Source organism: Perognathus longimembris, chromosome 1 (assembly GCF_023159225.1).
Source record: "Perognathus longimembris pacificus isolate PPM17 chromosome 1, ASM2315922v1, whole genome shotgun sequence".
NCBI classification, from domain to species: Eukaryota; Metazoa; Chordata; class Mammalia; order Rodentia; family Heteromyidae; genus Perognathus; species Perognathus longimembris.
This window is the reverse complement of record NC_063161.1, coordinates 82,606,977-82,634,741: the sequence shown is the minus strand read 5'-3', so window position 1 is coordinate 82,634,741 and position 27,765 is coordinate 82,606,977. Positions and strand designations below refer to the sequence as shown.

General features: G+C 38.7%; 1 protein-coding gene across 3 annotated transcripts in view; it reads right to left on the bottom strand.

Moving 5' to 3' along the window:
* Nucleotides 1-1,498: 1,498 nt before the first annotated feature.
* Nucleotides 1,499-27,765, bottom strand: part of Ercc6l2 (ERCC excision repair 6 like 2) — an 84,484-nt gene continuing 58,217 nt past the window's right edge. For 2 of the 3 annotated variants that reach the window (XM_048331087.1, XM_048331096.1), the window contains exons 15-19: nucleotides 24,997-25,077; nucleotides 22,554-23,703; nucleotides 20,172-20,326; nucleotides 10,055-10,236; nucleotides 1,499-2,808 (exon numbers count right to left, since the gene is read on the bottom strand). In XM_048331087.1, the coding sequence (XP_048187044.1) occupies nucleotides 1,809-2,808; nucleotides 10,055-10,236; nucleotides 20,172-20,326; nucleotides 22,554-23,703; nucleotides 24,997-25,077 (2,568 nt within the window). In that variant the 3' untranslated portion in view covers nucleotides 1,499-1,808. Of the gene's footprint in view, nucleotides 2,809-10,054; nucleotides 10,237-18,856; nucleotides 18,915-20,171; nucleotides 20,327-22,553; nucleotides 23,704-24,996; nucleotides 25,078-27,765 lie in introns of those variants that run through there. The other variant, XM_048331106.1, reaches the window with a different exon arrangement.

Here is a 27,765-nt window from a genome sequence, read left to right as displayed (position 1 = left end):
AGGCTATATTCCCAGCCCCACACACACACCTTGAAGAGAAAGATATCAAGCATGTCGCATGCCGTAGAGATAATTATTTCATAAATGTTTGTTCTAATTATATGGGTGCATGAATATATGTGTACTGGGTAGTGCTGTACTATTTTTTATACATCTTTTATACATTGCTCTAAAGAAAAACATCCTTGAACACTCAGTCCCTTGATAAAGGATTGTTCTTTGTGTTCCCCGCCTCCCCACTTTTGAGCAATAGTGCCACATCCTAGGTTTTTCCAAGTTCCTTTTCTTAACAATTATTTCTAATTCACCACCACTTTCTGGATGAACATAATAAGCTCCTGTCACAGCCCCGGACTTTTAACTAAGGGAAAATCACAACAGCACATCTGAACATGGGAGCCTGAGGTCTTTGCATTTAGTGTGCCAGGCTCAAGTGTGTGTGTGTGTGTGTGTGTGTGTGCGCGTGTGTGTGTGCGTGTGTGTGTGTGTGTATTTTACTGGAGATTGAATTCAGGGCTTCTCACTTGTTAGGCTAGTACTCTGTCACCAGAACCATGCTCCCAGCCCCTAGACATTATTCATTATAGATATGATCTCCATGTTTTTACTTGTACATCCCTCTTACCTGTACAGATTCAACTCCTACCACAAATCACAAGAGTAGCTCAACAATCAGCACATTTCATTTCTGACATAAATCACATAAATTCAACAAAATAGTTTTAGTTAAAATCAAATTTCTATTCATTTATTTCTCCTGAATAAATATTATACAAAACTTTATTTATAATGATTAAATCATAATAGTTGTATAAAAAGTTAAGGTGCCAGGCACTGGTGACTCATGCCTGCAATCCTAGCTAGTCAGAAGGCTGAGATCTGAGGATCCTGGTTCAAAGCTAGCCCAGGTGGAAAAGTCCTCATAAAACTCTTATCTCCAGTTAAGCACTGAGAAACCAGAAGTGGAGTCATACCTCAAAGTGGCAGAGCACTAGCCTTGAGCACAGGCCCTGAGTTCAAGGCCCAAGACTGACCCACCCCCCTTAGGTGTTGGTATTATGGCTAACAGTACTAATCTTGTTACTTTAGAATTATATTTCACATACTCACACAAGTTATCTTTGATTTTGAACTGTTAGCAAATTCTAACTTTAACATAATAGCACATATTCAGCACTAATTATGAGCATTCTCTAAAATAATTTAATAATCACACAATATGATATCAAGGGTTTTGAAAAGTAGCTTTCCAAAAAAATAAAATTATCAGTGTACAGGTGATGTGAGAGCATGAAGTAACTTATGACTAATGGAACTTGGGAAGAGTGAATGAGAGCTCTTAATGTGCAAGTATATGCATAATAATGTGGTTTAAATCCTGCATCTTCACCTTAAGAAATGGATCCATCTCCAAGCAGGTGATTAATCTAAAGTCACATCAGTGCAAAATAGGGACAATGCTACAGGTCGTAATAACAGAGCTAGTATTTTTTTTTAATTCAGAAGAGGTTTATGTTATAATACAATCTCATTTTACTTTTATTTTATGCAGTGCTGAGGGACATTCCTTCCTAGACAAGTGTTCTCCCACTTAAATTATGCCTCCAGACCTATGATAGTGATTTCTTTAAATATCAAATCTGATATAGAGGAAGACAAATCCATGATAACATTATAGATGTTAACAACCATTCAAGTGAATACCACCATTGTGTAACTGTATCTACAAACTCACATACCACACACAGTGCTGTAAACATTCATGGCAGCAGTTCCCATGTGAACTAATTCCCTGGCATATGTATGCATTACTCTCTCTGTGGATTGGTTGTGTTTTCATCTGTATCACTTGAGTTGAATGTCTTCCACAAAAACTTCTCATTGGATTTCCAAAGGGAAGTTTCCAGCTCTGCTTTCCTTTTGGAGGACACAGCAAGGGGTGCTTTTTCACATAGAGTCTCTATCACTGCCAAGTCGGTGAGTTTGTTAAGACTGTCATCATTCTGCTCATTCAAGATGTCCCAGAAGTCTTTTGGCCTCTGTTTCGCTTTTTCCATGGTCCTTGAAAGAACTTTCTTTGGCAGTCGTGTGGGACTGTTCCCGTGACTTTTAAAGAGGTCATCAAGAATAGAGGTGTCACCAAGTAAGCCTTCCACAGAAGGGCTTCCGAACACTGGATTGTCTACATTTTTATTTTCCAACTTGAACAGGGATCCATTTCTTGAAACATCCATTCTTGTGAGGTTGGTTTGTGAGGGTGGCTGTTGGTTTTCCATGGTGTTTTTCAACTTTTTCTCATGTGCTTCTGACTTCCTGTTCAGAGAGCAGGAGGCTACAGGGTCTTCAGGTATTTGGCTGTTTTTCCCACTCTGAGTCTCTCCAGTGGGGCTCATAGGTAATTTCTTAGTTTCTTTATCACTAGAACTTAGTTTCTTCATCAGTACCCCTTCTTCATGAGAAACATCTTTATGACATTTAATTGCTTCTCTTTTATGCATTTTTAGGTTACAAATTTGAGAAATATTTTTGGTGGAATCATTAAATGTTAGACGTTTAGAATCTGGCAGCCTTTCTTTGACAGATTTTCTTTCTTTGATTTCATTTCTGACTCTCTCTCCTTCCTTGTGGGTAGATCCAGGGGATACAGAAGCAGACTCCTCAAAAAGTTCTTTGACTTCTGGATACTGAGAAATATAAAAGTTCCTCAGCATTTTCTGTCTTTCTTCTGATGTGGCATCAGCTATACATTTAGCAAATTCCTTTGCTGAATGTAAGTTATAATAAGAAGCCATTTCTTCAAATTGTTTTCTAAAGATTAAATGAATAAAACCAGTGGTTATTTCCTATACATTTTATTTTTAAACAATTCATCAGCAATAATAGGAAGTGTATAGGCAAAGCAATGTAACTTTAATCCTTTAGCATATGCCTTTATTCCATGGTGACCTGTGTTTTATCTTAGGAGAATGTGGCCTCTTTCCTTAGGCTATTGAAAAAAAATCTAAGCTCATGAAATCACCAGCTTTCAAGTTTATTCTGATTTATACTATCAGGTATTTTCCGAATTATGGGATCTCAGCATGCTACTTCTCCAGTGAGCCAATTTATGACTGACAGGAGAATCATAATTTACACAATCTACATTTGAAAATCTTTATTGCATTCAAGCTCCATGAAAGAGAGTTTTCAGAAAATTCTGAAAAAGACAATTTCCCTTTCTCTTTCTCTTCCCTTTGTCCACAAATAACAACATAGAAAATTTACAAGGCTATTTTGAGTTCTTTTGTGGACAAACCTTAACTTCTTTTTTCTCCAATTGTCCTAAATTCAGTACAGATAGTTAAACTTGGAAGTGAGATTCTATTCACCAAACAGACACCTAGCACTTAGGAGGACAAGTCTAGGCTCCACTGAGAGACCCTGTATCAAAAACAAACACCCAAACCAATGACCACTGGACCCAAACCAAACCAAACCACCACTACCACCACCACCAATGGAGTAAAATAATTATTTGAAAAAATAAGCTGCAGTCTAGTGTAGAATACTAATAATATAGCACATATGAGGAAATGGACCTCCTGGAACCCGAGTACGGTGGAAGTAGAAAAGTCCTTAATGTACTTTGAGTTGACTGTTGCTCCCCACAGGTGAATGTGTTCCCCAAGTCATTTTGAAACCCTCATGCCCAGTGGGACAATAATCGGGATAGGCCTTTTAGGAGGATTAAGGATAAAGATCATCAGGACAAGTAACGTAATCTGAGAGGACTAGTGCTTTGTAAGGAGAGAGGCTAGGGAGCTATATATGGTGCCTCAGTTTTCACTGAATATGAAGTATAGGGTATCATTACTTTATTAATCTTTCCCTTTGTACCTCTCCTGCTAGTCCCCTTTTTCTTCCTGCTGAATGAAGATGCAGTGAGAAGGTGGACCATTTGCAAGCTTGGAGGAGGGTCCTCGCCAAAATCCAAACTAGCTCACATTTTCATCTTGAACTTCCTAGATTCTTAAACTGTGAGAAACAAATTGCTGCAGTTTATGCTACTCAGTTATTTGAAATGACAACTGGGTAGACTAAGAGGGTACTGGTTTTCTAATGTTGAGGCTGGACTTCAAGGGAGCCCAATGTTTATAAATATTTCTTTGAACAAAACCACAATCATATGGCAGCACATGATTAAGAGTCCCAAAGTTTTAAAATTATTTTTATTCGTCATATGCTAATCCCTTGAAACGTTCATTTATTCATCCAACAATACTTAGAAAGCGAGCCCTATTAGGTGCTCAGTAATATAGCCCAGTGAAGAAGAACCTGTTTCTAGCTTCACTGAGTTTGCTGTCTAGTTCGAGCAGGGGCAGACAGGAAAAGTGCATGAAAATCCAACTAGAATATAATGACAGTGAATTGCATGGAGGAGGTATTAAGCACAGAGCTGAACTGATAGTTACAGGAGTGGGGTGGGAGGGGTTTTCCCTATATCACATCAGTCAGGTAAAGACAGGGAGGAAGCTTTACAGGAGAGGGGACACATACTTACACATAGAGGGGCAGGAGAAACTGCTGAGGAGGAAGGAGGCAATCATATGCCAAGTGGAAAAGGCTGAAATTTTATTGTGTGAACAGTGTTATTGCAGGCTAAAATAATGGATTATTTTTTTTCCTTCCTTTCTTTTCTTTTTTCTTTTTTTTTTGCCAGTCCTTGGGCCTGAGTACTGTCCCTGGCTTCTTTTTGCTCAAGGCTAGCACTTTGCCACTTGAGCCACAGCGCCACTTCTGGCCGTTTTCTGCATATGTGGTGCTGGGGAATTGAACCTAGGGCTTCATGTATACAAGGCAAGCACTCTTGCCACTAGGCCATATCCTCAGTCCCTAATGGATTATTTTTAATGTACCTAAGAGGCACTTGGATGTTACTAGTTTGTTTTGTTTCTCTGCCCTCCAGGTCAGATTATATAAAGTTTGTGTTTCCTTTGATTTTAATGGCAGCATACAATGCATGCTTGCATCTGTCTCTTGTATTTTCAGATAAGCACCAGGGCTTCCAGAATGCACCAGTTTCTTGTTAAGCTTTCCAAATCCAGACACTCTACTCTTCTGACTGACAGCCATTCTCAACTCCCAACAGAATATTTAAAAACACAAATACAAGTGCCCCAGTTTCTGTACTGGAAACTGCCAGTGTTCTTTAGCAATTTTTTTTTTTTTTTGCCAGTCCTGGGGCTTGGACTCAGGGCCTCAGCACTGTCCCTGGCTTCCTTTTGCTCAAGGCTAGCACTCTGCCACTTGAGCCACAGCGCCACTTCTGGCCGTTTTCTGTATATGTGGTGCTGGGGAATTGAACACTGCCAGTGTTCTTGTTGGAAGTAAGTTTGTTCTTAAAAAGTTCCAGTTTTTAACTTTAAATGAAGTAATAAGTTATTACTATTCTGTTTATTAATCATCTCCAAATCCATTTTCATGGCCTAATAAATATTTGTGCTTGCAACGATTTAGTAACTGGCAGGGTTATAAGCTGATGTCTTTTATTTATCCAAGATGGGGTGGTGTCATGGCAACGGCCAAAGTAACTTCATTTCTGCTGTGCTAATAAAACCATGACCTCATTTGTGGCCCTGGGTCTGTCACTTCTGAGAGGAACTTAACCTGAGAAGTCAATTAGGCCACAAGCGTACTATGAACAGGATGACATATGCTTATCATTCATTTTACTTTTGTCTTTCTCTCTGTGTGTGTGTGTGTGTGTGTGTGTGTGCGTGCGCGCGCGTCCTGATATTGGGGCTTGAACTCAAGGCCTGGGAGCTGTCCCTTAGCTTTTTTCCCTCCCCAAGGCTGGTGCTCTACCATTAGAGCCACAGCTCCACTTCCAGTTTTTATTTTGAGTTAAAAGTATCAAGGACTTTCTTGACTGGGCTGGCAGGAACCAGATCTTAGATCTCAGCCTCCTGAGTAGGTAGGATTACAGGCCTGGTTCCTGGCTTTTATTTTTGCCTTCAAATTCATTTTTCTAACTCTGAATCTTCAAAGGGATTTTCTGTCAGAATTTAAGGAAATGGAAGAAACAATCAAAGGCACAGCTTAACACTTTGTGAGAAAAAAATGAGTAGACTAGAGTAGACCCCTATAAGCCACTTAGGGGAAAGAAGAAAGGAGGCCAAAGGAGAGTCTCTTAGCAAGCAATCAAAAAGTAGTTATGTACCATGGATAAAATTTCAAAGCTTATCCATTTTTCTTGAGGAATGGCAGTGGAAGCTAACTGAAATCACCTTCTTGAGGCCTAAACTTTTAGATGGGTAACAGGGCCGAGTGTTCAGTAGGTGACTGCTGGGACTGACTGCATCTCTGACTGATTAGGATGGCTAGCAGGAAAGAGGCTGTCAGCCATCTGAGCACTGTCCTGGATCCTATCCTGGCCTTCTAATATTAAATACTCTTCATATTTTTACCTAAGGCATTTTATTCTCTAGGGTGATTAGAGACCAGAAATAATCCCTTGTATACTTTTTTTCCCCCCCAAAATCAGGGCCTCACCAAGAAGCTGCTCTATCACTTGAGCCATACCTCCAGCCCTAATTACGTTTCTTTTAAAAAAATTTTTGTGTAAAGGTGATTTTCAGAGCAGTCCCAGTTATGTAAATCAGGTAATGAATACATTTCTTTTTGAACAGTGTCACTCTTTCCCTCATTTTCTCTCAGATTTTCCCTCCCTCACCCCCCCCAAGTTGTATAGTTCATTTACAACATAGTATCTAGTGAGTATTACTGCTGATTTCTTTTTAAAATAGCTACTGCTAAAGGGGATGAAGACACTTGTGTTCCTCAAAGACTAGGAAAATGTATATGGCCAGCCTCTTTGCACAGTAACTGTCTGCACTGAAAAAGCATTTCCTGTAAAAAAATCACAGTCATAGATCTGCTGTGGTAGTATGGGGAGATGTCTCTCCTATGTTCTCAGGTATCTGACATCACCTTTCCAGCCAGCACCTAAAAGGGCTGAGAGGTCAGCCTTTTCCTGGACAGGTAAGGGACCAGCTTCCCAGGAGTTGCCAACCTTAGCAGGAATTGTTGTAATTCTTTTTATTTTTTGACAGTCATGGGGCTTGAACTCTGGGCCTGGGTGCTGTCCCTAAGCTCTTCAGCTCAAGTCTACATCTCTACCACTTGAGCCACTGTGCCACTTCCAGTTTTCTGGTGGTTAATTAGAGGTAAGAGTCTCATGGACTTTCTGCCTGGGCTAGCTTTGAACCACGATCCTCAGATCTCAGCCTCCTGTGTAGCTAGGATTACAGGCATGAGCCACTGGTGCCTGGCTAGCAGGAATTATTTTGAACTCACAGAGCCAGCATCATTTCTACACTGTTCTCAGAGACCATCAGGACTATGCCCTCAGCCCTACTTCCCCTGGCCTCTCCTTCCTGTGAGTGGTAGAATACTCTGGATCCTGGATTGATTCTACTGCCCATAGTACCTCTTGCTGTCATTCCTGTTATCAGTATCCCATCCAACCTGTCACCCACTAAAGATTTATCTAATTTCATGTTAATCCCTAAGTCCCAGTGTTATATCATTCCTTTTCATTCCCATCAACTTCACAACTTCCAGACCCACTGAATATTCTCATGCTCATTTCAGCTGCTCAGTTACTACCCATTATCAGTAATGCTGTAGTCCACCTATAATCTGTTGGCTCTCATTCTTGCTCGATATCCCTGGCTTAGACTAGTCTTTATCATCATTTCCTTACAAACACCTTCCAGTTTCTTTGCTTCTCTCACCCTCTCTTCTAAAACTGGTAAAACCTAGACATCTAGATTCTGTGCCTGCAACATAACAACTGAAGCTTGATGGGTAAAATCTACACTACCTTACAAATAGCTTCATTGAATCTCTGGCTCAACCAGGGACTTAATATCATCTAGGAATTATGATTTTTCTCTCTGAGTGGATGACTTTAATTCTTAATTCATTGAGAAAATGTCACCATACTTGTGTCTATGTTTGTCCCTCTGTTTCAACACCTCTCAAAGGTCAGACTGTGACATGTGGTGTATGGATGCTGCCCTCTCTGCCTGCAGGATGTCATTCTTTGTTATCACCTCTCTGTACTGCTTTGTTTTTCCCCCAATGAGTTTTTTTCTCCCCTAACACACAAACAGGTTCTGCTATTTTCTCAACTAAAAAAAAATCCTTAACCCACCTGTGGCCCCTTTTGATGTCTCCCAGAGCCCACAGGGATCTTAGTTCCTTCTAGTCCCCCTCACCCGAGCTTGTGCTTTCTCCCACTGCTAGTGGCCAGTGGCAAAGAGCTCTCTGATGCCAACTCCAGTGGGCGCTTTTCACTTTGTCTGATTCTGCAGCATGGATAAAGTAAGTTTTCCTCCTCTGAGAAACACACTTCTCTGGGCTTTCAGGACCCTTTGTGATTTCTGCTCTGCAGGCTCTGTCTTGGGCTCTTCCCCTTCTTCCTGTGCTGTTCCCAGACTGTCTGCATAGTACAGTGGTTCTAAAAATCATTTATTGAAGGTAAATGTCTTATTCTGACTTGACATTTCCTACAGAACCTCAGATTTATGGACTAAAAGAGAACTCTTGATTTCCCTTCACTCTAAACTTCTCTCCTGCTTTTCTTCATCTATTCTTTCACTCAGGACACAACAGTAGGACAATCCTGTTCTCTTTCCTTCCCAAACCATTCCATCATTCAGTCTGATCCATCCATTTGGCTTTATCACCATGGTGACTGCTCTAGTTTGAATTGCCACCATCTGGTTCCTTATCCTCTTCCCTTTGACTACTTGGTTCACCCTTTTTCACACAGAACCTGGGACCATCAACAGGTTCCAACTACATTTGGAACAAAATCCAAATTCTTTCCACAGTCTCTGAGACTTACCATGCTCCAGCCCCATTTATGTCTTGACTTCTGCTTCTGTAACGCTGATTAGTTTATTATTTGCTGAGTCTATCAGTCTTCTCTTGGGCCTTGGAACATAGCAACTGCCTTCTCTCTTCTGATGCTCTTACTCTGGTTCTTTGCCTTATTCTGGTCTCACCTTAAATGCCACCTGTGGAGGGGGGGGTGTCTCTCCTGACAGTTCACTAGGTGGGTGGCTCTATCTAGGTAGCCTATCTATTTCTCTCTTATAATACATCATTTTAATATGATTTGTTTGTAAGATACTTTCCTTTTTAAAATGTAATGGTTTGATGTTAACCCTTGTTGTCCTACTACTGCACTATCATTTTTATGTGTCTTTAAAAATATTGTATATTTAACACTCACCACAATGCCTGGAAACATATTAGATACTCAGTAAATATGCAATGAATGAATAAATAAATAATGTACTTAAGGGGCTGGGAATATGGCCTAGTGGTAAAGTGCTTGCCTCGTATACATGAAGCCCCTGGTTCGATTCCTCAGCACCATATATATAGAAAAAGCCGGAAGTGGTGCTGTGGCTCAAGTGGTAGAGTGCTAGCCTCAAGCAAAAAGAAGCGAGGGACAGTGCTCAGGCCCTGAGTTCAAGCCCCAGGACTGGCAAAAAAACAAAACAAATAATGCACTTAAGTATTTTCATTTATTTCTATATAATGACTTCATTAAAAATCTACTCTGAGATTAGTCCTCAAAAATGTCTAAAGCATGCAGAACTACTTTTTTAAATATACAAATTGAGGTTTTTCTGAAACAGTCAGATGTGAAGTATGGTTAAAATTCAAATTTGTATATTTTATTATGAAGTGTGTGTGTGTGTGTGTGTGTGTGTGTGCGCGCGCGCTAGTTCTGGAGCTTGAACTCTGGGCCTGGGTGCCGTCCTTGAGCTTTGTGCTCAGGGTTGCCACTTTATCCAAAGCTCTACTTGTGGCTTTCTGTAGCTAACTGGAGATAAGAGTCTCACAGACTTTTCCTGCCTGGGCTTGATTCAAGCCATGATTCTCAGATCTCAGCCTCCTGAATAGCTAGGATTACAGGCATGAGCCACTGTGCCCAGCATGGCTATATTCTTTTGACAGTTATTTTTAAAGTTCAAAGTTGCCATAGATGACATACCTGCGGATTCCTTTTGGTGTTTCTCCAATTATGAAGGTAGTCTGGTCTGTCCGGTGGACTTGTTTCTTCCTTTGGCTTATGGGGTATGCCAGGTAGAGAGGAAATGAATTGTTACCTTCATTTGGTTGAGGGCCTTTCTTTGCATGTGCCACTCTATCTGTACTTACTTCTTCTTCATATGTCTGATAAAAAGGGAAGAAACCAAAAACTTAGTCTGAAAAAATAGTTTGGGGTCAATAAGAGAAAGAATTTCCTATTTTCCCCTCCAATATCCTCTGTAATGAAGTAGTTCACATTATCCAACTTGGCATTATCAGCAAACAACCTAGATCTTAAAAAGAATGAATAGGAAAATATGGCGTGGTATTTCTATTCGTCAGGACTTTGGGCACACTGATACCACATGCTGGAAGTTACTATCCCAAAGATAAAAATTAATGGCCATATAAATGATGGCTTAAAGATGGTCTCTCTAAATTTATTTAATTAGCCACCTCATAGGGAGGTCTAGGTGAGACCTTTGCAGTAATTGTCACAAAGGTGGTATCAGAGGTGGGAAGTATGAGTAGAACAGTTGAAAGGATTTCTCCTTAATGCTCCTGTATGCCAAGGTCAAGGCAGGATCCCTTTCTTTTTTTCTTAACCCATTGCTTTGCACCAACGGGAGTCTAGCATTTCTTTATCATTTTCCATGTAATCCTTGGGAGTTTTTTCTTTTCTTTTCTTTTCTTTTTGCCAGTCCTGGGGACTGAACTCCGGGCCTGAGCACTGTCCCTGGCTTCTTTTTGCTCAAGGCAGCACTCTGCCACTTGAGCCACAGCGCCACTTCCGTCTTTTTCCATATATGTGGTGCTGAGGAATTGAACACAGAGCTTCATGTATACAAGGCAAGCACTCTACCACTAGGCCATCTTCCCAGCCCCAGGAGGTTTTTTTAATATAAAAAAATTTTTATTGTAAAGGTGATGTACAAAGGGATTACAGTAACATAAGTCAGGTAATGAGTACATTTCTTTTGGAACAGTGTCACCCCATCTCTCATTTTCTCCCAGACTTCCCCCTCCCAACCCTTTCCTTGCCAAGTTGTATAGTTCCTTTCTGTTGTACTTCTTTGAGCTTCATTATCTGGGTATAGAGGCCGTGGGGATCAAGATCTAGGGAATGATCCCCAAATGATGTTTAAAAATTCAGAAGTCTACTGATCTTTTGTGATATGGACCAATGTTGGGGTTTTTTGCCCCTCCCGGCTCGGACTCTTCCTTCTTTCTTTCCACCCTCCTTTCGTCCTCCCCCCTAACCCTCGGCCTGCAGGTAAGTTAGAGTGGGACGTGGGGGTCGCTCCGACCTGACGAGCACGTGACCTGCCGTAGTTATGTGTCCGCCTCCTTTCCCTGGACGCTGGCGTACATATGCTACCGGGCTAGCTTCTTAGAGCGAACTAACTTTATTGAGAGAAGGACAAGGGGAGATGATTTCGAGGGAAGGGGGTTGGCCAGGATTCCGATAGGCTAAGAGCTGTCACCTGACCCCCAAGGGCGCGCCAGGCTGGCTAGAAGGTTGGGGGCTGTTTGCCCAACCGGTTTCTCCGGATTCCAATCCAGAGAAGGTAGCAGGGCCGCATTCCCCAGGGCTGGGGGAGGGGCATCAAGCCCCTTCCATCAAGGGGAAAGATGGACCCCAACAGACCAGTAGTAGTAATAAGTCCATAGTATTTTGTACTTCTCATTTAGTATCATGGCCACCCAATGACTCAATGGCATATGGGGAAGAACTTTTCAAGCATCATGCCACACAGAGACCTGGCAATGAGTTATGAGTTTGGGTATAGATCACTTGTTATTAGTAGTAAACTGTTGTAGCTCATTTTTTTATTAATAATAAAGTACTGCAGTCTGTGACTACTTCATCTTTTTGTTGGCTTATTTTTGGTGCTGGTCCCGGGGCTTGAACTCAGGGCCTGGGCACTGTCCCTGAGCTTTTGTGCTCATGGATAGTGCTCTATCACTTTGAGCCACAGCACCATTTCTGTTTAGTAGTTAACTGGAGATAAGGGTCTCAGACTTTCCTGCATCAGCTGGCTTTGAATCATGACTCTCATATCTCAGCCTCCTGAGTAGCTAGGATGACAGGTGTGAGCACCGACACTGGCAATGCTTCATCTTATTTAGTAAATCACAGTGGATTTTCTTCAACCACATCACATCATTTTTATCCTCTCCTACTATGGCTTGGTACCACACATAGCTGAAAGCATCTTATAGATATACACTGTACTGCAAATTATGTCATAAGTGATCAGGCAGTCACACTCAAAGTGGGTTTGGTGTCTCCAAGAATCCTCCAAATTCTGAAATACTATGATTCCCTAGCCTCACTTTTGCATTATCCTATAAATAAAATCAAAATTCATGTGCATGGAGGTTGGATGATCAAAGGCAATGCAAGGAATTTTTAAGGGGCCATGGCTAATTGCTATGGTCATCAAAATGGAAGAAACAGAATTTAAAAATGATTGTTAAGTGCCAACCATTCTTTAAGTCACTGGGTAAAATCAATCAGAGCTCAATAAGGCTTTATATTCCTAATCTTTTATGTTACCAAATGGAAGGCATTATCAGAAGAAATAGCACTGTATAAACTATTTAAAATATTCCATTTACTCTAAAAATAGGAATTGTTCAACGCCAACTATCTTCTATGCAGTCAGAACAATAAGCAGTTAGAAGAGTTAAATAGGCCTTACAAAAGCAGTTCTTACTAAGCAAAGATTATGCTTGTCAATCCAGTCCATTGTTAATTAGTTAATGATAAATTTCAAATACACTTTCCACCTATAGTATTTTTCACAGGAATTCTGCCACAACTATGGCAGATCCTTCATATATGAAACCTGGATAAGATATCTTATAAGGGATTAATTTGTTGTTGTTTGTTTGAGATAGAGTCTCATTATGTAGTTCAATCCTCCCGCCTCTGCCTCTTGAGTGGTGGCACTACAGACATGTACTTGCTCAACTCCTTTTTTACACTGGTGGTACTGGGACTTCTTTCTTACTTTGTTTGGCTTCTTTTGTTTATGGCTGGAACTCTACCACATGCCTCCAGTTGCAGTTTTTGCTAGTTAAATGGAGACATGAATCTCCATGACTTGCAGAGTCTAGCTCTAAACAGATTCTCAGATCTCAGGCCCCTGAATAGCTAGGATTACAGACACAAGCCATTGGTGCCCAGCCAAGCTTGATTCTTTTTTTTTTTTTTGGCCAGTCCTGGGGCTTGGACTCAGGCCTGAGCACTGTCACCTGGCTTCTTTTTTGCTCAAGGCTAGCACTCTGCCACTTGAGCCACAGCGCCACTTCTGGTCATTTTCTGTATATGTGGTGCTGGGGAATCGAACCCAGGGCCTCATGCCACTAGGCCATATCCCCAGCCCAAGTTTGATTCTTACAAGGTATTCTAAAACAGACTATTAGTAGTAGTAACAAAAAATAATAACAGGTAATTAAAAGAGTTTTATTCCTCACCCCTAGTGGCAAGCAATCACTACAATTGCAATAACAAAAATTTCTATTATATTTTGAATAATTTCCATAGGTTTTTTTTTTTTGCAAGTAACTGAATGTGTTTGGTATACATCAAGTCATCAGATACATTAATCCATGAATCCTAGTAACCCCACTGTGAGAAAGTCTCCTCCAGGTGCTCATGGCTTAACAGAAGGAGGACCACTGTTTCTCTTTCCTCTGGCTAGTCATCCCTCAAAGGACTAGTTCTCTCAAACAGAATATCATCCATAATCGAGCCTAGTTCTAGGAGGGGAGTATGAAGACTTTTGCATGCCAATACTAGTGACACAAGTTATTTCCATACACACACAATCTTAAAATTTTTAATTTCTACTAAAAATTACTTGGAACAATAATTTTTTGAAATAACCATTATAAAGTTAATATCTAGATAGAGGGGGAAAAATGGTAAGCCTATGAAAAAATCCCACCCAACAAGAGTTAATTCTATGACATGCTGAAACTATAAACCATACTTACTAGGCTACTTCATAAACCAGTCATTTGTGAACAATTACTTTAAACCATCATGCTATTCATTATCCTGAAGAACAGGGTAATGGAATGCTCTATCTCTCTAGTCTGCTCATTGTAAACAGTCCATCCCTCCTTGCAGACTCTACAAGCTGTATAAACATACTGCAATCAAATCCACTTACAGCTCACTGAAAGCCTTGCTTTAAGTCATCTATAAAACGCCAATCTAATACAAATACAAGAAAGAGAAGTTCTTATTAACACAACATTTTGTATTTATCAGAATCTGAACAGTGCTTAAATCTGCACTGGTTATGAAAAGGCACTCCCCCCCCCCCCCGCCCCAAGACAGCTCCTACCCCTGGCTGACAGCTTGCTTAGTTCTCTCATTTACACCACACTGCAGTAACATAAAGAAGGGTTTACTATTAATCCAGGTTTTACTACAAAGCGACCCGTTATTTCTCTGTCAAACACTGGCATGAGTGCCAAGTGTCTGTCATCCAATTCAGGGGATTAAGTCTTCTTTTCTAGTCTGATACTTGTACCAATTTATAAAAATACAGATATAGTTTCTTAGAGTTGGTCACAGTCTATATTTTGGCTTAGATTCAGGAAGCAGAGGTTGACTATGACAGCTGGCAGGAAGCTGAGGGGAGAATACATCCTCCCCCTTCAGTCACCACATCTCAGTTGCCATAGAGATTAATCCTTAATTGAATGCTGTCTTTGTACATTTCTTTTCAGAAAACTTTAAGTAAACTTAAGTTGAAGACATAGAGTGGACTGAAAAAAAGGAGGCACCACATCGAAAACAGGTATAGTTAAATTCTATGACATACTTCTATATATTAAAAGAACAAATTAACTCTAATAAAGGTATTATCACTTTCTTCAGATAATTCTAAACATTTCTTTTTTTGTTTGGACTTCAAAGACATGCATGTTTTTCCTCTAGACATCATCTCTTTTAAAATAAACTTTCAAAAGTGGTTTAAAAATATACAAGTATATTTGAGGCAAATTTTGTTCTTATTCTGCACATTATTTCATATAGTTTGTATTACCAAATAACAAAGATATAATTAGAAATTTATCTGGAGAGAGATAGGTTGTAGTTTAGGATATCCATAAAATATTCTAAAATGAAAATTATAAAAGTATAAACTTTAAGAAGCCAAAGGAAATATAAAAGAACTAGCATATTTGGGGCCTTTCTTAAATACATGCATGAATTTGGAAGGCATGGTTCACAGTTTTGTCATTTTGGGTTATCAATAATTAATGTCAAATCAATTGAGAACCTGTAAAAGGTTACAGGATTTTATCTAGTACTGTGATATCTATTACTTTCCTTTTCAAGTTTTCCATCTAGGATACATATTCCTTTGCAATTTAGGTAAAGGCTCAAACTCAGACTTGACCATGGCATTCCTCAGAAAGTGAAATACTGGCATATTGTGACTGAAGTTATTCATCTGTTAGTTTCATATAAATATAGAGGATTTGTTTTGTTTTCTTAAAAAGTGAGGTAACGTGTCTACATCTGGCTGCAGACAAAAACATAAGCACATGTGTGCGCGTGCGCAGCCCCCCCGCCCATTTTCTCAAATTCTTTAATAAAACTTTGATGACAGACATGAAGTACTCAGAAGAATTCTCAGTAATCAAAAAGATTCTGGATTTGAGCCCTAGATGACAGATACTGTACTGTGAGTGGGAGGTCTGGGCTTTGGGAGAATTTAGGAGTAAGAGGTTTCCAGGTATTTGCTAACTCTGTGACTGACTGACTCTATGTCTCTTAGCCCCTCCCCCACCAACTGAAAAAAAAACAAAACTTCAAAACCATAAATTCACCCACCTCCACAAAAGAAGCTGCAAAACCTCAATTATACTTTTGACCAAAGATGGTGGTATGTTTCAGAGATTGCCTCATGAGTGTTGAAGGAACAGTGTCTGATATAATGAAATCAGTGATTTTTTTTGGGGGGGGGAGGGGGTAGGTTGTGCGGGTTGAACTCTGGGCCTGGGCTTGTCCCTGAGTGCTTCAGCTTTAAAGCTACCACTCTACCACTTGAGTGACAGTGCCACTTCTGGTCTTCCAGTGGTTAACTGGAGAATAATCCAGCTGCCTTTGAACTGGGATCCTCAGATCTCAGCCTCCTGAGTAGCTAGGGTTACAGGTCTGTGAGCCACCAAGGCCCAGCTGAAATCAGTGATTTTTTTTCCTCAGAAATTTTGTGACATATCTTTGAAAAGTTGGAGTGGAATTTTACCTTATCAAGTATTGACTTTTAAAGAAGTCAACCTAGTGGTTGACTTGAATGTGTTTTATTTGGACTATTCTTGGCCTTCTAGTATTGGTGGCATGAGAGCAGACCTCTCTTCCTTAAAGAAAGTTTTAAAACTTCCTTAAGCCAGGTACAGTGGTTCCTATAATCCTAACTACTTATGAAGCTGAGATTGAGAAGACTGGTTTGAAACCAGCATGAGGGACAAGTCCTCAAGAAAAAAATCTTAACCAACAAAAAGGCTGGATAAAGTACACAAATCTCCATTCAGCTACTCAGGAAGCATAAATAGGAGGATCAAGGTCCAGGCTGGCTTGGGGAAAAGTGAGAACCTATTTGAAAAAGAAAAGCAAAAAGGGCTGGAGGTATGTGGCTAATATGTTAAGTACAAACTGAAATCCCAGCATGGGGCTAGAAATGTGGCTTAGTGGTAGAATGTTTGCATCGCATGCATGAGGCTCTGGGTTTGATTCCTTGGTACCACATAAACAAAACAAAACAAAACAAAAAACCCCAAAACCTCACACAAATCTCAGTATGAAAAACAAAAAAAACCCCAAACAACCTCCTTAAATATTTTACATCCACTATGACTTAGACATTAAATAACAAACAGCTTCATATTTTTTTGAAAAAGATCTGTTGGTATTTACATTATGGAAAGATAAAAGGCCTCAAAGGCTACATTAGAAACTACAGAGGGCAGGGATATTCTAATTTGTTTCCTGGTAAGAGATGTTCCCTGCTCTGAAAATCACTGTGAAGAGAAAGGGTATTGATTTGACTGAGTCATTTACCTCAAAAATGTTGAAGCTGAAGATTTGAGGCAAGGGCATTTCTGTTTTCACAACTTTCTCTAAGAAGTTCCAAATAGACTGTTTCTTGTTTCTACATTCAGGAGTTGTTTCTGAAGTTTATTTTGGGTGTGGGGGAGTTAATATAAATTATCTTAACATTGTATGAAATTATCTTATTAAAGTATTTTATTAACATCTACTACAGGGTTTGACAAATTATCTGACTTTTCATATTAAAATATATTTGGGAGGAACACAGTTAAAAAATAAAACTAAATTGATTTAAAATGAATAAAAATAAACTTTAGTTTAGAAAATTCTGATATATTTTATGTCCTCAAAAAGCAAATTTCTAGGGCTGGAATATGGCCTAGAGGTGGAGTACTTGCCTCATCTACATGAAGCCCTTGGTTCCATTTCTCAGCACCACATATACAGAAAAAGCCAGAAGTGGTGCTATGGCTCAAGTGGTAGAGTGCTAGCCTTGAGCAAAAAGAAGTGAGGGACAGTGCTCAGCCTCTGAGTTCAAGCCCCAGGACTGGCAAAAAAAAAAAGAGAGAAATTAAAAAGCCCAATATATTTCTGCCTTTTCCAGATGGTTCCTACATGGCAGTCAACTGCAAGAAAGTTCCTGTCTACTAGGAGAGATGATAGAGTGGCATATTCCTTGATCAAATAATTATCAAGCAATATACTTGGGACATGAAAAAATGCTTATGAGTTATAATTTAGCAATAGGCTTTGGTATTACATTCAAAAATGCTAAAAAAGCACAGCTTTTTAAAGTCTATCATATTTCCTCAAGGAATATTAAAGACAACTGACTCTTCACTAGATCTATCTTTTAGTGTTCCCCATTTAAAAACCCAGGCGACTAATTTCCTTCAAATGAAGTGCTCAGAAAAGCTTTGCTCCCTATGAAAGAACTGGTACGTGCCTGTTCGCCCCTGAAAGACAAGTTAACTTGCTTTGTTTCTCAGCAGGGTGCAATGGTATTTGGCATGGACCAATTCTTTGCATGTCAGATTGCTCTCTGCTCCCCATTCTTCCTCTGGTCCAGACAGTCATTAGGCATTCCAGCCTCCAGATATGAATACCAGTTGGGCACTCAGTCATTGTGACCACCCAAAATGCCCACATACATTTCCACACCCACTTGAGAAATCACTAAATAACTGTTTTGTCCTCCAGAAAACTCAAAGAATTTGTCCTGTTAATAAAGTACCCTAATGTAACATTATGTCTGTGTTCTAACTTCCTCTCTTCTCATCATGGATTTCACTTTACACTTGAGTTCTATTGTTAAAATGATTCAAAACCTTTGTTGAACTACTTGTGGCACAAATAAAGACAACTTGAAAAATCAGAAGGATTTCCCCTGCTTGTTCTTAAAATATTAAGGTAAATATCACTTGTATATACAATGTGTGTCTTAACATCTCCCCAATAGAATAATAGTAAAACTACTTCTCATTTAGCTCTTGAAAATTAATAAAGGTTAAAATGCCAGCCAGACACCAGTGGCTCACACCTATAGTGCTAGCTACTCAGTGGGCTGAGATTTGAGGATTGGGGTTCAAAGTCAGCCCAGGTAGGAAAGTCTGTGAAGACTCTTCTCCAATTAATCACAGAAAAAGATGGAAGTGGTGCTGTGGCCCAAGTAGTAGAGTGTTAGCATTGAGTGAAAGGAGCCCAGGGACAGCGCCTAGGTCTTCAGTTCAAGCCTCCAGGACTGGAAAAAAAGGAATAATTATCTTTAAGTAGTTGTACAAAGGGGTTTTAAATCAGCATGTCAGTTTATGAGTACATTGCATCTTAATGTCACCCCTTCTGTTTTTTCTCCCCCATTTCTCCCAAACCCTCATCCCCTCAAGTTACCCAGTCCCATTTTCACATATGTATACTGAGTAATGTGGGTGTATTTGCCTACCCTTCCTCTCTCCATTTGTCTGCCCTCTCTCCCGTTGACTTCCCTCCAACCTTGACCCAATAACACGTTTCACCTTGCTTCGTTTTCTTTCTTTTTTCTTTTTTTTCCCCCCAGTCCTGGGGCTTGAACTCTGGGCCTGAGCACTGTCCCTGGCTCCTTTTTGCTCAAGGCTAGCACTCTACCACTTGGGCCGCAGCCCCACTTCTGGCTTCTTCTATATATGTGGTACTGAAGAATCGAACCCAAGGCTTCATATATACAAGGCAAGTACTCTACCACTAGGCCATATTCCATGCCCCTTGGTTTTCTTAAACTCTTAAGTTGTCTGAAGGAGTTATACCATTGCAATCTCCCCTGCCTATACCTTATGTATTTACTACTTTCATATGATAAACATCCTTTTATAATGAATGAATTCTATATGAAACCATTGTTTTCTATGTGTCCATTTTAGATGAAAAAAATTGGGGTGAGGGGGGGCAGGGTGAGGTGCCAGTACTGGGGCTTGAACTCAGGATCTGGGTGCTATCTCTCTTCTTTTTTGCTCAAGGCTAGTGACCACTTAAGCTATACCTCCACTCCTGGCTTTTTAGAGGTCAATTCAAATCTCTTGGACTTTTCTGCCCCAGCTGGCTATGAACCAAAATCCTTAGATCTCAACCTTCTGAGTAGCTAGGATTACAGGTAAGCCACCAGCATCTGGCTTAGAGAAGTTTTGATGAAATCTATCGTACTTTTTCCTTTTCCACATGACCAGAGGTAGTTTTGCTTTTGATTCAACTACCTGATCCCCTTGGATTCTTTTGCATTTGGAGGCCATAAGTATTTTTTAAAAGGGAAATATTAAGAAATTCAGTATTACTCATTAATTTTGGATCTAGATTTGTCCCTGAAGCATCTTCCATTATTACAGTTTCCCAAATGTGTTTGGCTTTTTCACTCTTACTTGTAAGTTACTTATTGTAGTTACTTGTAAGGGAGTAAAGAGAAATTCATGTGAATGAGATAAAAATTAAATTATGATATTGAGTAGACAGTATTACTCGTTACTTCTCTTACCTTAGAACTGCAAACGGCTATGTTAGCAGGGAGCTGGGAAAATTGCTTCAGCTCAAATACATCACGGGCTGCCCATCGACTCATACAATTTTCAGCTTTGCTCGATCCAATCACATTCTGGTTTGAATGAATGTAAGCTACTTCCTGAACACCATCTAGGAAGTAATTGATGTTTATTAGGCTATTTATCATCATAAAGCAATATGGTTCTATGAATACCTTTAAAAATTGCCAATATTACAGTAAACAAAGATTATGCTTGCTTTATTTTTTGAGACAGCACATCATGTATCACTCTATAGTCCAAGCTGACCTCAAATTTGAGCTATTCCTTCAGCCTCTGAACAGCAGGTGTGTGTTACCACACCTAAATATGCTTATTTTATTTTTAATACTCAAGAAAAATACTTAATTTTAGGGGGAGAGAGTGGTACTGGGGTTTGAACTTAGGGCTTTACACTCTGTGGGCTGATGCCAGAACAGAAATCATGCTAACCCTACCTTTTCTTGATGTTTTTGGAAATGGTGTCCAATGAACTTTTGTCTCAGCCTCTTGAGTAGTAGGATTACAGGACCTGGCACTTGCTTAATTTTTATGTTAACATCAAAGTATATCTTCAAAAAATAAAACGATCAATAACATTGAAAAGAGAGTTTAAGCATGTTAGTCTTAAACCTGAAATGTGAGGGGAAAAGGTTTGGTCACAAGAAAGTCATGGTTAAGAGTCTTCTCTATAACTTATCCTTTTTGTTAATTTCAAAGTTTCTAATTAAGGAAATGGTTCTAGCCTTGTTTACCTTTAAATTTGCACTTGATCACAGACTTAAATGAGGAAAGTTTTCATTTGGTTGGCTTTGCTTACTTTTATTGTTTGCATTTTATCCTCTTTGTAAACATGCCCAGAGAATGTCAATGTTAAGCCGGGAGCTTTTTAGGAAATGTAAAAGAAAGTAACTTATGGCTTTTATTCTGAAATTGTGGTCATAAATACATACACTCGAATAGAAGTGAGGTGTGCTAAAGTTCCCTCAAGTAGCTCTGGCAATGGCCCTCAATTATAATCTTCAACACTTGTGCTGTTTCGAAACAGCTCTGAACTCTCATCCTAAAGTTTCTAGTCATGCAAACACAAGACATCATTTCATATGATTAAAAGAGTAAGCAGGACAACATTTTCTTTATATTTAAAAAATAATAGTATCAATGGCACATATTGAAAATTAAAGAATTCTGATAGAAAATTTACTCAGCTTTTTCTTAATTTTGATGACACATTTTATACATTATTCAACATAATATTGGCTCCACAGTAGCTACTGATTATTTTTAAAAAGTTTATATAATGCTCAATCCAAAAATCTCACTGTAGTATACACACCAAAGGGCAGCCTAATACTTGGTTATAATAGTACCAAAGTATCTATTATAATGAGATTTGTGGGGTTTGTTTTCATATACTATGCTGGGGATCAGACCCAAGGCCTTGTGTGTACTAGGTATGCACTCTACCAGAGAGATTATTAATGTAAAGAAAGCCTGGAATATAAATAAATCAAACATAAGAATTAAAGTTTCTACAATAAAATATCCCTGTTTTTTTTAAAATCACCTTCTTCCATATAATGTAGCATTGGGAAAGCAAGACTAATTCTTATGATTATTAAACAGATTCTAGGCAAGGATCAATTTTTCAATCCCTCTGCAATTCCCACAAGCAAATAGCAACTAGACCATAAAATCAAAATATCATGGCCAACTTGACAACAAAACATCATCCCTAAGTTTTGCAAGTGGGATAATCCCCCAAGAGGTGCCCACTGCATGGTGCCAGGTTTTGAGTAAAGAATACGGAAACAACAGCAAGATGTAGTAACTAAGAACTGGTATTTGCTATAAAGATCATGACTACCTGGAGATCCACAGCTGAATCTGGGGAGGTGTTCTGCTAGCTGATGTTGAGGGAGATGAGGGGACATGTAAAAGCACTCTAATAACAGGTAAATTAAAGGCTTATGGCTTTAATGAATACAATGGATGAATCCTATAATTTAAGAGAGACTAGATAAAATAAAATAGACAGTAGTACATAGTAGTTAGTATCTAGGGATGCATATTTGTATGATAAAATCATAACAGTATAAATAAGGAATTACTACAGAGGTCAGAATAATTTGTATTTATGGGGCAGAAAGGCAGTATGGTTGAGATGAGACACACAGAATCTAGGGGAAAAGAACAAAGCTATCTTGATATGGGTGGCCTCCTCCTTTATCCTGCCCCTCATCCCCTTCCTTATTTGTATCTCAGTGTAGCACCTTCATTTTTAGAGCTATTTGATTGCCCAGGGTAGATAAAATTTTTCAGAGTACGTTTGTGGTTACCTAAAATTTTATCCATGGATTCACACATGTGCTCTTGAGTGACAAAACCTTCATTTGAAAATGTCACTGCTTTTCTTGGTCTGAAAGTATTGTTTTTCTTATGGCTAAGCAGTTTTGAAGAGGAAGTAATTTTGTCTTTCATAGTTTTTTCTCTATGGCTCTGTTTGGTGAGACAGAAGTGGCTGGCAGATAACTCATCATCTGAGGATGAAAAAGCCTCAATAAGCTGAGAGTTAGGACCCTCATCCGGTGCACACAGTTGGTTTGTTTTCTTCATTGTTTTAGAAATGTAGTCAAGTTTCCTTCTGTTTTCCTTCTTTAACTTTAATGAACTAGTAGCTATCTTCTTTCTTTCTCTTGAATTGGAGGAAATTTCAATGTCATCAGATTCATCACTAATATTACCAGTGTCTTTTCTTTCTGTAATAGATCTCAGTGTCATGTTTGTGGCATTTAAGTTTTTTGAACTTGATCCATTTCCTCTGTCACCCTTCTTTTTGCCATGATGACTATTTCTGATCTTTACAGGGTTTTCTGTTCCAGAATCTTCAGATCCCAGGAATGGCATAAGCCTTATGCGATTGTTAGGGAATCTCTGTGTTTTATATTGTGTGGGAAAGATAACATCACTGTCCTCTGATTCTGTGTCATTCTGTAAAATGCAATTACGTCCAACAATAGTTTGAAAATTTTTTTCATTAGACTCAGAAGAAATGTTCTGTTCTAAAATCCTGCTTTCCTTAGAAGTACAATTTTCCTGTGGATTTAGGATGGTACCTAAGTTCTGGTGTTTCGATGCAGAAACAGAATCCTGAGTTTTCTGACAAGCAGCATCTCTGGCAACTGCTGAGGGGAGGGTGGGCTGCTCATCAGAACTTCCACCACCAGAGGTGTTATTCCCATCACTGTCCTCAGGAACTTGACATCTGGCCTCAAACAATTTAGAGAAACCACACTGGAATAAGGTGAGCTGTCCTGAAGAGCCAGAAGCTTTACTTGCATAGGATACTTTGTGTTTAGCAGTCCTCGTTGTTGAGGTTCCCATGGATTCCTCATCACTAAAGTCACTGCACAGGTCACACATTTCAGCTGCCAGTGGCTCTGCAGGTTCTTCTAGCCCTCTGGGTTCTTGACAGTCAGACTCCCTGGGCTATATAAGGAACAATGACAAAAATAGAGAATGTCAGGATAATGACATAGAAGGCACTGGAAGGCTATGGGCAGAAAATTCAGATCCAAATATTTCACTTGATGTTTTCTAAAAGTACATTTAATAAGCAAATATAAAGGATTTATTATTACTGTCTGGTATAGTCTTTTCTTTTTTTAAAAAAATTCAACTCTCTAAAACAAATGAAAGTTTAAACTAAGGTAATATGTGACCAAGTCATTTCTAAGGAAAACTGAATGGGGTTGGTTAGTTTACATGATGAAAGCACCCACAATTTTGGCTTCAGAAGTAAAAAACACACAACCTAACTATTAGGGTTCACTGAGGTCCAAAAAATACTTCATGCTTTAAGAACAACAACAACAACTTATAGGAGTTAACAAAATAAAGGTTCACAATTGTAAAATGGCTCAAGCTGACTACAAATAAGATTAAATACAATAGAATATTGATCACTAGAAATTAAGACAATTCTGAAGTAAAATTTGCTATAAATTTAAATCCAACCTTTTTAGCATTTTTGCATTAATCGTAAATATATTCTTCAGTTGCTTAAAACTGATGTTTATAGGTAAGTTATTTTGGAAACTATTGACACTTCTGCCAACATTTGATATTCAAATATTTTATCTGAATTTTAAAAATGTTTGTCACTAAATTCAAGATCTTCCAGTTGGGATAAATTTATGGTTGGGATAAATTTACAGTTAAGTTTCTGAAAACAAGCAAGAAACACCACTGTCAACAGTAATATGAAAACCTTCCAAATATATTTTTTACCTCTGAAAAGGTTGTGTATTTACCATATAGACTTTGTGGTTGGTATGTGAGATGAGATACTACTGAAAAAAATAATGATCCAGGACTCAAATCAAATCAAACAATCTGCTTAAACTTAGAAAATTATTTTTATATTTAGACTTAATCTTAGATACACAGTGAAGGCTATTTTTTCCATTTAATTTGCTGCTGTGTGGATTGGATGGGTCATCTACATGGTTCATTTAATTTTGAATTTACAGTTTGGTGTAGTTATGGTTCACTTTAGATGTAAATGCCTGATGACTGATTGCTCATGAATTTGTTCCTATGATATGAATGTTAAATCATTTTAATTTTATTCACTGTTCTCTGACTCTGTATCCTTGATTTTCAGAAAATAACAACAACAAAAATATTTTTCTTTTGCACACCAAAAACTGGAAGAAAAAGAAACTAAAATCTGTTGTGGTACGACCCAGGCATGGGGCTACAGACTCATACAGTACTTACTGTTTCTATTTTGTGTTCTGAAGGTCCTTCTTTCAACCATGTTGTGGCTGTCATGATCCCCGCTTCTACTTGGCCTTCTCTCTGTAATACCCATGAGAGAAAGCAAATACTATGTAAAAAAAAAAAAGTGTATATGTATATATATGTTTGCGTGTATACAAACACAAGTAGCTCACTAATAGCAAAATAACATGCTAAATTTTGGAGTTAAGAAAGGGAAATTCAGTGCTGCTTGCTTTAACTTTTTTTTTGCGGGGGGGGGCAGGGGGGAGATAGCAATATCAGAATCAGAACTCAAGGCATTGCTAAGAAAGTGCTCTATCACTTAATCCATACCATACCCTCGGCCTACTCTGCTTTCATTACTTTTTGAATATGATCTAGTATTTTGCTTAGGCTGGCCTGGACTGTGATCTTCCAATTTATACTATATAGTAAATAGGAAGGTAGAATATACCACTATATCCAGTGTGTTATTGGTTGAAATGAGAATGTGACCTTTTTCCCTAAGGTAGTATAAGCCTTCTAAGTAGCCTTGATTGAAGTTTATGAGACATTATGTTTTAACATTCTTAATGTTATTTTTCAGTTTGATAATTAAGCCACTCAAAAAGTTTAATGAAACAATTAAAAACAATCATAATTCTTAAAGTTTACTTTTTTTTTTAGATATAGAGAAACAGTAATACTTTCTAGCCAACTCCACAGCAATCATTAGTAGGGGGGAGGAATGAAAAATGTTATGTATTTACTTAAGAATGATATCTATAATAGTCATTCCTTCAGGGAATGTCCTGTAAGGACATGCTACTAATATTTCAGACACAACAGATAATATTGGACACTGAAATTTGATATTCTTGCCTATATCACTTGTGTATTGTTCATATTCATTCAACATTTTACTGATCCCTCAGGTACGGGTGACATAAAAATGAAGAGGTCCATCCTAATATGAAAATAAAAACACTATCATAGTTATGTACCAGGCATGCTACATCTTTAAGGAAAGAATTTGGACTTCTAAACTTTGGGAGGCTGGGCACCAAGGGCTCATGCCTGTAATCTAATTACTCAAGAGGTGGGGAATGGGAGGATCATGGTTTAAGCCCATCTTGGGAATAAGCATGAGACTCAATCTCAGTCAATAGCTGCACAGTGGTGTGCACACCTGTGATCCTAGATACTTGGGATATGTAAATAGGTGGATTTCAGTCTAGGCTAGTCTGAATAAAATTCACAATAATAAAGGCCAAAATGGCTGTAGGAATGGCTCAAGTGGTAGAATGACTGCCTAGCAAGTGCAAGGAGCTGAATTCAATCCCCAGTACCGCAAAATAGCAATAGGAAAACCTTCTGGTATATCATTTAGCAGAATTATCTGGTGACTTATATTTTCAATTATTAAATTCTTCAGAAGGAAATAAACTCTTTCTAAGGCTACATCTGTTGAGCAAACAGATGAAATAATACTACCATCACCAGAGTTATAAATGACCAACTTATGAATATCAGCACATACCAGAGACAAGTTCCAGCCCCCTTGAATCTAGGGCAGTGAGTGAGAATCTTCCCTACAGGACCTTAGAAAAGGATAAACAGCCTAAATTGCCTGAAGTTGTCTATTCTTCCAACCTGGAGGCTATTACTTTAAGGGAACCAAGGGCCTTATTCCTACTACTGCCCTTACTTGCTCCAGCAGAAGCCAAATGTCTTTAAGAGAGACAACTGACAGTACTAGAAATCCTCAAGTTGAAACTCCTTTGCAACAGGTAAATGGAAACTTCAGTTTTCAGTTGATTAGACTAAATACCTTAGAACCATCCTTTACTTCTTTCTGTTTTCTCATGTCCTGGATATTATCTACCAAGAAGTCCTGTCCTTCCACTTGCCTAATACAGGCAGAATCCAGGCACTTCTTTTGCTACCTGCCACTATTACTCAAATCATCACATTGCAGTTAGACTGTTGGAGTATTTTCCTAATTGGCTTCTTGCTTCTGCCTTCCTATTATCTAATTCTCCATTGTCAAGTGAATGTAAATCAGACCGTCACTGTTCTGCAATCCTCCAATTGTTTAAGCTTGACTCAAAGTGAAAGCCAAGATTACTAGCTAACCTCTCTGTCAGCTTTCCCACCTAACCTCTTGCTCTCTTATTTACTGCACTGCAGCCATGTTGGCTTCCCAGCCATTGTGAAGCCATGCTCCTCTCTCAGGGATTAAGTATTAGGTCCTTCTGTCTAACATGCATCTTCCTCCCTCATGTCTTTTAGAAGGCAAACTGGAACTTCACAGTGAGCGATTCTTTGGCCACCCCACTTAATTCCTTTCTCTGTTCTATTTTTATCTTAGAACCTTATATAACACGGCTCACTTGCTCTGTTTATTACTTGTCTCTTCCAAATAGAATGTAAAGGTCTCATATACAGGACTGTCTATTTTATTTTTCTCTGCCCAGCTTTACAAATAATCAGTAAATATTTGTAAAATATGTATTTCTAATATCTCTAAAGAAAGCCATAGAAGAGGTCAATGCAAAATGTAACTAAACCGCCCCAGAAATTATGATTAGAAGTGTTACATAAATTTAAATTTTACATCTTAACATACTTTAAAAGTGTCCTCTCATATAGGACATAGAATACCAATATTTTAAAATACCTTTTGGTCAAAAGCAGCATGAATCTAAGCTGGTCTGAACAATATATGCTCTGATTAATGACATATGAACAATTTTAACTCAAATTTTAAGTAAATGAGTACCAATG